This window comes from Siphateles boraxobius, unplaced genomic scaffold (genome assembly GCF_051911475.1).
Source record: "Siphateles boraxobius isolate OS27281-9 unplaced genomic scaffold, OSU_SipBor_1 22, whole genome shotgun sequence".
In the NCBI taxonomy this organism is placed as follows: domain Eukaryota; kingdom Metazoa; phylum Chordata; class Actinopteri; order Cypriniformes; family Leuciscidae; genus Siphateles; species Siphateles boraxobius.
The window spans coordinates 11017293-11027406 of NW_027508833.1; the positions used below are offsets into that span (position 1 = coordinate 11017293).

The window sequence follows — 10114 nt, forward strand, 5'->3', positions numbered from 1 at the left end:
TCATGACTAAAGGGGGGGAAAGCCCTCAAATTTTGCTTAGCGTTCAATGTTCACAAAAGAGAACGGCCTCCCATATTTTCAATTTGAACATATAAAGGCAGAAGGAAAATTGGACACAATATGTTTGTTTGTTAGTTTATTCATTTTTGCAGAGTTTAGTATTTAAATTTGCATAAATTCTAAAAAGCATTTTTTAAGCATAATTATTTGAGTCATGTATTTTATGTCAAACTCTCTAAAGCAATTTTTCTAGTTTCAGTTTATACACCAGGACGTGATGACAACTTCAACAGTAGATTTTTTTTAATACTTTATTTAGAAAGGATGATTTAATTGATCAAAAGTAACAGTTAAACATTTATAATGTTACAAATTATTTCCATTTCGAATAAACTATTTTGGCATTTCTATTCATCAAGGAATTCTGCAAAAAAGTAACCTGATTTCCACAAAAATATTAAGCAGTACAACTGTTTTCAACATTGCATATTTCAGCATATTAGAGTGAATTCTGAAGGATCATGTGACACATAAATTACATTTTAAAATACATTCATATAGAAAAGAGTTATTAAAATGGTAATAATATTTTACAACATTACACTGTTTTTACTTTAATTTTGTTTAAATGCAGCTTTAAATCTTACCATGGTGATGTATGTAAGGATTAATGAACAGTCAGTCGATTTATTATGCAGCTTCTTGCCAAATAAATAAACTGACATGAAATGTTGTTCTGAGTCGAAGTTATTTTATAATGCAAAAATTAAATCTACCACAATGATATTGTCTGTCAGCATTAGAAAAAAAATGCCCCATTGACAGTCGTAACTGAGCATTTCAGAGAACCATGCAATAAATATTAAAATATGCTGTAACAAATAATGAGCTACACTAAAACATGTCTGATGTTCATCATGTGTGTATGTTTTGAATGTGCTGCCAATATGCTCTGTCTATGCAACACAAATACCACATATTTATGTCGATAATATTTAATACAAATTGTGCTTAGTCCATCGTAAATGGCCATTTTGAACAAGATAATGATTTCTGTTGTATTGTTGTGCTGTGCAAAATTGCTACCTAAATACAAATAGTCAGTTTGAAAGAGAATTCAGCCGCCAGTATCTGTTTCAGAAAGGTTTTTTAAGGGTTTAAGCCAGTCATGTCCCTTGACCTTGGGACTGAATACATCTATGTGGTACTTTTTATATCTGTCAACTGTAACTTTGGTGCTCTACTATTCATAAATTTGCCATTGTATTCTTATTGAGCCAAAGGTGATTTATGTAACGTATTTTTTCATGACTCTTATCATAGCATCTGCATGCATGCATCAAAAGAATTTCTGAAATGATGTGCCTTGTACAGAGATGTTCTGGAAACAAAAGAGCTTAGCTGAATTATGTGAGAGTCAACCTAATTGAGTTCAACTACGTCTTCACAGATCCTTTGGTCAGGGTCAAGGTTGAGCGTACGTAATTGAATTTGCTGTCTTGCGAATACACATACAACCACTGTTTTATCTTTTCATCCAAATCCATCAAAGGAAAACTAAATATTCTTACTCTTGCTCCCTGAATCCTTTAAAGTACATCAAGGTGAAAACAAAATCAATGATATGAATATATGAAGACACGGAGGGCGAAGATGAAGACGTCATTGTTGAGGTCTGAATAGCCCTGTGCTGATGTAAATGAAGAAGGAAGGCTGTATGAAAAGTAGCGCGAGCTTTTGCATATGCATCAATGCAGATCAAAGGCTTGTCAGGGGTCATGCATTTACATAGAGATATCAGTGATGCTATGGGAACCCAGAAACCCGGCAACCCAGCGCTCAGTCCACTTGTGAATAGAGAGCCTTGACTGGGTCCTTCAGTGCCATTAGAAAAAGAGTCAAGGAAGTTTATTTGGCCGATCACCCCATCTGAGAACAGGCTTAGAGGGGAAATGATGTTCTTCAGGGTTTGGTTAGTACCTTGCAAAGAAAAGACGATGTTGTGTAAGAAATGATGGCTTCCGGGAGGATTTTGTTGTGTGTTGTGGCTGAACTGATGTTGAGCAACTGATTGAATGATATGGTTTTTACAGAGATTTTAATTATTATTGTGTGTTTTCATTTTGTTTTCAAATGTTGTTGTTCATAATTACAGACAAGAAAATGTGTAGTCTCACAATCTCTTGTTTTTCATTTCTCACAGGAAGAGTGCAAAATGTAAAGCTTTCTCTGCTGTCCAGTCAAAGGGTAAGACCACTGTACAAATGACTAAAATATGTTAAAAAACTATATGTATGCTTATGTTCCATAATCAGATTACAGTACTTATTTACTACTTAGATTTACTGCACTACTTATATTTTGTGAATACACTACCAGGCAAAAGTTTGGAATGATTCATATTTGTTTTTTAAAGAAGTCTCTCATACTTACTGCATTTATTTGAAAAACCACGGTAAAAACTGCAATGTTGTGAAACATTATTACATTTTTAAAGAACTGTTTTCTATTTCAATATATTTTAATATATAATTGTATTTGTGTGATCAAACCTGAATTTCCAGCATCATTACTCCACTCTTCAGTCACATGATCCTTCAGAAATCATTCTAATATATACTCGGTTATCAATTATTTTCAGTGCTCAGTTTTTACTAGTTTTTTTAACGTTCCCTGCTTAATTTTTGTGTGGAAACCATGATACATGTTTTCAGGGTTCTTTGGTGAATATAAAGAACTAAAGAACAGCATTTATTTGTAATGTTCAATCTTTTGTAACATTATAAATGTCTTTACTGTCACTTTTGTTCAGTTTAATGCATCCTTGCTGATATTTTTTAATCTTCCTTACCCCAAAACTTTTCAATGTTAGTGTATCATGGTTTCCACGAAAAAACATTTATTAAGCAGCAAAACATTGAGAATAATCAGAAATGTTTCTTGAGCAGCAAATCAGCATATTAGAATGATTTCTAAAGGATCATGTGACACTGAAGACTGGAGTAATGATGCTAAAAATTCAGCTTTGATCAATGGAAAACACATTATATTATTTAAAAAAAACATAATATAATATTATTTCACAATATTAATGTTATTACTGGGCACATAAGAGACTCATTTCAAAGACATAAAAAAATCTTAATTACTCCAAAATTTGGCCAGTATGCCTGGTTACCATGTGCGTTTAGTTTTTAGTTTTTATTTGTTTTTTCTTGTTTGTTTTTTTGTACCAGTGTCTCTGGAATTATTTGCTTTGTTGCGGATCACGCTCCTGCGCAAATTCATTACTTCCCCCTTACTGCAACAGAATGTTAATGGTGTGCGTACATATTTTTGATTGCAGCATTTTGGGGAGAATCAGATGACAGCAATTCTGAGATCGAAATGGCCTTGCGTCCTCAGTCCCGCAACACCAGCAGCCATGACTTTGATGATTTTTATGATTGATGTTTCTTTTCACATTTTTTTCCCCAATGAGCAGTTAATATGTTTCAAAGAGATGCCTTTATGCGATCGCAAAACAAACAGAAATCTTCACCGAGGAATGAGTGCGACATTCCGTGAAAACAAAAAAGAGCCATCCACTTTATTGTGGCCAAAGACTGTGAAGGGTTTTCAAAACATGTTGGTGTTAACCCTGCTTGAGTCTCTTTAGCTGAACAACACTTGGACCTGGTTGAAATAGATTAAACTTGTTTTTTAAAGTGATTCCTTTGCACTGTGTTGAATATTACGCATTTTAGATGCTGCAGGTATCTGGCGTTGAGTTGGAGTGGAATGCTCTGAGTCAACTCCTATGAAAAGCCAGTGCACAATGGCCACTCTGCATGCTGCTAAAACACCTTTGAACTCACTCAAGTACCCATGGCCCATTTAGGAGGACAAAATGCGTTGTGCTCATCTCAATATAGAAACAAATGCTCTCTGTATTTACGGTGGTAGAAAGGCGTTTTCGTCAGCTGAACGCGACAGCGTCTCCCCGACTCTTTTACACCCACTTCAAAATTCGACTGTTTTTAAAATGTGCTATTATTCATTTTCACACTTTATTCTCTGGTTGCTTTTTAAGCATGTTGCATCACAGACATAGACGTTGCCGTGCAAAATATGTGACGTGCTTGCTTCGATTCATTGTTAAAAGTTTTTCTCTTCTAATGCTTATTTTTAGACTCAAAATGATAGTTACAATTATGGATAATTATGATTAGGCATTGAAAAGAGCACCGATCAAACACAGCAATATCATTACAGTAATAACGGTTATTTTTTCAAAAACAGCCAATTTTCTAATGGACCTGAAAATAACATTGCAAACTAAAATTGCAGTGCATGGATTTCCAGATCTGTTTCTCCAGCCTGATCAGTAATCTACATCGCCAGTGACAGGGGATTGTCAATTTTGTCTGTGACTCTCAGGTTCATTAGGTTTCATCATTGTGCTGGTATATTTAACATGCACACAGGCATGTTATCCTGTAATGATACAAAACCTGCAGCATTCTATCCATCAGTATTATTCCATTAGTTAGCTTTTAAGTAACTTTATGAGGCCGAACCTGCTAGAGTAGGACTTCACTCTCATTAGCTGTAATGGCTCCAGCCAGCCTTGACCCGCACGCGTCAAAACGCGCCTGCATAATTTGGGGATTGCTAAAAAGCTCCCCTCACATAATATCTGTGTTAAGGATCATGTCAACAGATACTTGTGTGATGGAGGAAGCCGTGCGAGAGAATTACATCGTGCCGGCCTGTAACAAAGCAATAAACACTTTTTAAAGGAACTGTCTTCCGAGCAGCACAGCCCATGGACTGGGTAATGGAAAAAAATAATAATAAAACCGCAGAGTTTGACTTGCAAATGGTGCCACATCAAAACAGAGAGAGTGTTTTGTTTCAAAATAGACCTTGCCCACATTACTTTTGCAAAAATGTGTGTACTAAGCCACTTTATAAGCGTGCACTTTATAAACATCCAATCATTTAATGAATAAAAGGAGTCAAGTCTACATGTTCAAGTCTTTATTTTATTAAGAAAGTGTTATTATGTAGCTATTGTCAGTGTTATGCATGGGACAATGTCACTCTGAGAGGCCTTCTTTGGCAGAATGATGAAATATATAATATATTTTATTATTATTAATTTTCATGGTTTTATTATTAATAATTGTATTATTATTATTAATTGCAATAATAATTGTTAACACTTTATTTTAGTGTTCTTGTTACATGTACTTACTGTAGTAATAGCAGAAAATTATGAATAATTGCATGCAACTAATCCTGTACTAAGTACGTTAATTCATTTTTCTCAGTACTTAAATGTATAATTACAGTGTAGCAAGAACACCTTAAAATAAAGTGTAACCTAATAATCTTATTCTTATAATTAGCTGAAAATGGTTAAAAAAAACATATTTTGTTTTGTGTGTGTGTGTGTGTGTATATATATATATATATACACAAAATGTGTTTGTTTTTTTACCATTTTCGCTAATTAAATTTTTTTATCTGTCAGCGTGTTTAACTGGATCCTTTTTTAAGTGGCTAAATTGCTAGCATCACTAGGCACCTAAGCTAAACTTGTATTCTGCTGATAAACAATATATTATGCAGCAAAGCCCAGACATGCCTGTTTTTGTTTCTGGAACAATCTCAGACAATAAAAGAAAGGAAGACCTAGATGAAAGCAAGTAGGGAAGTTAAACACTCTCATTAACAATGATATGCCAGCATTGTGCTATTTGCATATTGCATGTTTGTGTAATTTATGCACGCTTATTCGACAAGTTGAAGTTTCAAGTGTGTCCCTTCCACTCTCCCCCTATCCACTTTTATTTTTATCAGGGAATAATGATTTAAAACAAGGTCATTTGATCTTCTGTTTCAATAGACCTTAATGAAATATTCATTTACTCGCCTGTGGTTTTTCTGACAGTGTTTCTGAGGATGTTCAGCGAAGACACAAAGGCCGCGCTTTTCATCATTCAAACCTACGTTTCAAGTTTTGATTCATACAGATATTGATAATTATACCTTCTTTTACTTAGAAACCTACAGTTTACCTAACAAGAGGGTTTATAGGTGTCCAAGCAAAAGCCATTTTGTAATATGCCGATTTGTGGGTTGAGGAAATTTGGGCTGCACATAATATTGAATATTTTTCTTAGGATTGTAAAGACTAAATGTACTGTAGTTTGTTGTGTGTTCTAATACATCTAATACATGAACAATAATCAGTGCAATATGAATGTCGTGATCTCATTGAATTCACTTTCCACCTGACTGCAGTTAGATTTCTTGGACCATGTTGCATATTGTGTCATGTTTTTGCAGAGACAATATCAATCTACCAGCCTGTCTGTACTGAGCCTGCATTTCCCAATGTACAGGTCATTTTATGCAGGTCATTGAGCAAACATTTTCGTAAAAAGTGGCCTACAACACATTCAAGATTTTTTCATTATGCCTGTTTCCAAGTCAGCATGACCTTGGCATCTTTTCTTTGTATTTTAACATTTTTTTAAACACTTTGGAACTATTTTCATAAGTAACATTTCGAAGCCCTCAGTACAAAAATCCACACTGATCACTCTTGAAACAACTTGTCGTTCATTTAAAACCTGCTTTTGTGCTGTTTTTCAGTGTTGTACGTTTCCTTTCACAATACAATAGACATGCTTCAAATTGCCCAGTGCTGTAATGTATAGTCATAATGGGTTAAACACTTACATTACATAAGCAAATTGACTAATTCCATGATAAATGAAGACACCGGCATTGTTTAAAAAAAATGCAATTTAAAATAATGTTTAAAATAATGCAATGGACAGCACAGCCTGCAGCCTACATTTTATCTTGATAAAATGTTCTTCAAGTAAAACTGAATTGGTACTGTATCTGACCTTTGGGTTTTGTTATAGTAATTTGCCAGCCTTTGATTATTATGTAGCATACTGTGAAATTATGACTCATAATGCATACACACAAACAAACACACTTTGAATGTATATTTTAAACAGTTACAATATACTTTATTGGTTATTAATATTGTAATGCCATAAGTATTTATTCTGGATGATTACACTTTTTTTTGAACATGTAATTTAAATAATGCATACAAAATAATCAAACCAGTTTAAAATGTATAGGTCTACCGAACAATTTGTTGATCAACATTTAAAATCACACTAAATGACAATCAATAAATGAAAATGAATGTGAACATTATAAGCATGCATTAAAAGCAACAACTTTAAATGAAAGGTATGTATAGATTTAACACAATAGTAGAGTAAATGTTTATGATTTGGAAATATCAAGAGAAAAAAAATTTAGGAAAATGTTTCAACATACTTGTTGAAAACCAAAAGGAAAATGTCTTACTGGCTCCACACTGTGAGCAAAAACATTAATACGAGGCATCTGTATGAATGAATTTCTCTACGGAAAAATGTTCTTTTACAAATATAGGCTTGTGCATTTCCCCTAATGCAACAGTAAGCTGTAATGCTATACGTCAAGCCGTAAGCTACATATGTAATGTATAGATGAGAACAGCCCGGCGGGCAGATCCATAGCAGAGGAACTTCTCAGCATCACTCAAAACCACTGGGCCCTTCCATCTAATGCACAAAATCAAATTATAATTAACCACATTTAAGTTGGAGCAGCAAGTCCCTCCTTATAGGTTTCCTGTGATCTCTGCCTCTTTTTTCCACTTCATGCCCATGGAGTAATTATGGTAAGACATCATGTTCGGTGAATTCCTTTGAGATGGGTTTGCGAAAGCTGTTAAAGCCGAGAGGCTGAATTAGTATTCATGCAGATTTTCTCGCTACTAGTCCTCTCTCCCATTGGGACCGAGGGCTAGATTGGGTAGACAGACAACGTTCATCCTTGATTATGTGAGCGGAATTCCATCCTGCTGCACGAGTGAAGCGGGAAAAATGCCGTTCCTTGGGCAGCAAATCAATTTCTGTGATCTGCTAAATGGAACGACAACAGTGTGATACTTTAACCCCACACATCAGGGCACGGAAATAAATAAATAAAGGTGTACTCTGAGTTAGGATGATTACTGCCCATTACCTATAGTCTGGGTTTCTCCATCAGTTATGAACCATTTAGAGTGAAATTTTACATATGCCATGATTGTGCAGTGGCATTAATGTACCGGTCATATCTCAATTAGTGTGAACTCCAAATCCAGCTATTATTCAGAACTAAAACAGCCAGCCAGATTTCGTTTTGCAGATAATTTGCTGATAATTGGCATCACTCAGTAAAGCAATATATACTGTATAACAAATCTCAACTGGTTGACTTTTATTTTTGCCACAAAATGTAACTAAATGATCACTCTGTTATTTATATTCAGTTGGATATAAAAGTATGTCCAACTTCATCCCCATACATACAGTATTCTTCCATTGGGTGATATAAAATACATAGCAGATCTCAATCGTCTATAAAAAGTAAACTAGTATCACCCAGCTCTAATATGCTAAGTGTAACTATAAGGCATTGAGATATTATAGACATCAATATAATGCTTTGTAATAAATGTATATCTGCTGCACATGCATTCCATCAATTGGTTACGAAGGTGGATGTGAATGTTTGCAACAGAATGTTTGAGGGCTTTCTTCACTGATCGGTTGTGCACCCTCTGCTACCTGCTTTCGTCCAAGGGTGACCCTGCCCTCTTGTTAAGTAGCCCAGATTGTGAGCTTTGACTTCCTATTGGATAATTAACCCAAAGCTGAGTCTTATTACAGCTGTCTGGCAATCTGGCACAAGGTAATTCACTGCTCCCTGAATACAGGGCCAAAGCACTGGCACCTTATGCTCCATGATTGAAGACAATCTCCTGAGATGAACAGAATTAATCATCACGGATAAAGGAGAACTAGTTTATCTTGTTTCTCTTTGGCGTGCAAAACTATTGACTCTTCACTCCGCAGAACAGCGCCGAGGGCTCAAAAGGGGTCACCTCTCGCATTCACCTGTCATTTGCGTCCTGTACGCGGATGTGATGGTTCGTAGCGTATTTTTAACCTCTGCACTTCAGGCGCAGTTCATAACCTGCCGTAACATAGGTAGCATTTCACTTCATCCTTCTTTGTCTGTCCTACCACAGGGAATACAAATGTTTATAGACTGAAGGGTGCAGACTCCATCTGGGAAAGCAGAAGTCACATTACGGTAATCTCTGCCTGGATTAAATCTGTTGTTCATAGAGATGTTAACAAAGGTGATAAAACAAGATTAGCCAAGACACACAGAGCAGGGATTTTGGAGTGTGTTCTTATTAGCATTCACTGTGCTTTGGAGAAGAGAGCACGCTCAACTCTCCTCACGGGGGGAACAGGGTTCAGCCATTAGCATGAATAGGGAATGCTAATTTAAAGCCTCAGACACCTGCTCCTCAGCAGCGGTCCTAGCTACGCGTGGTGAGAGCTTCTAGCTCAGAGCAGTTAAAGAAGTGATTCATGAATGTATACAGGGCACCACCATTGGGGAAGCTTCTTTGAAACAATGGCTTCCCAATCTGTGCAGCTACTCTTTTGAAAAGTTGCTAGTTACCAACAAAGCTAACTACACTGAAGCTATTTAAGGGTACAATATATTTTTAACCATATAACGCCTACAACATCATTTTTGATATGCACATTTCAAAGGCCTCTTAATTATCAAGATGAGCAAAACTTTGCTTAAAACTTTGTTGTACACAATCTACTACATGCCTTTTATCAGAGTCCTTCATGGATCCTGTTTAATAAACCCGAACCTGCCCCGCTCCCACAGTAATTAACAGAACGACCCGATATCCGACAGAAACACTAATTTTAGTCTGTACCCGACCGACATAAAAACCACGACCAGAACCGCACCTGTATTAAATCTACTACATGAGGTAGAAAAAAATAATTTTCTCATATAGCCTAACACAAGCAATAAAACCAACATTAGGGCATTCTGAGTCAATGCAATTAATTAAACTGTGCATTAAACAACACACGTAAAATAATAGAACAAAGAATGTTTAGTAGGACTATTTAACAGTAAGCTTAAAGCTAGTAAATATTTTAGCAGATTCACTTAGGGATTT

General features: G+C 35.5%; 1 protein-coding gene across 4 annotated transcripts in view; it reads left to right on the forward strand.

Moving 5' to 3' along the window:
• kiz (kizuna centrosomal protein) overlaps positions 1 to 5009 on the forward strand; it is a 67128-nt gene extending 62119 nt beyond the window's left edge. For 2 of the 4 annotated variants that reach the window (XM_077238674.1, XM_077238673.1), the window contains 2 exons: positions 2204 to 2247; positions 3347 to 5009. In XM_077238674.1, the coding sequence (XP_077094789.1) occupies positions 2204 to 2247; positions 3347 to 3450 (148 nt within the window). In that variant the 3' untranslated portion in view covers positions 3451 to 5009. The remainder of the gene's footprint in view (positions 1 to 2203; positions 2248 to 3346) is intronic. The other 2 variants (XM_077238669.1, XM_077238672.1) reach the window with 1 other exon arrangement.
• The last annotated feature ends 5105 nt before the right edge of the window (positions 5010 to 10114 follow it).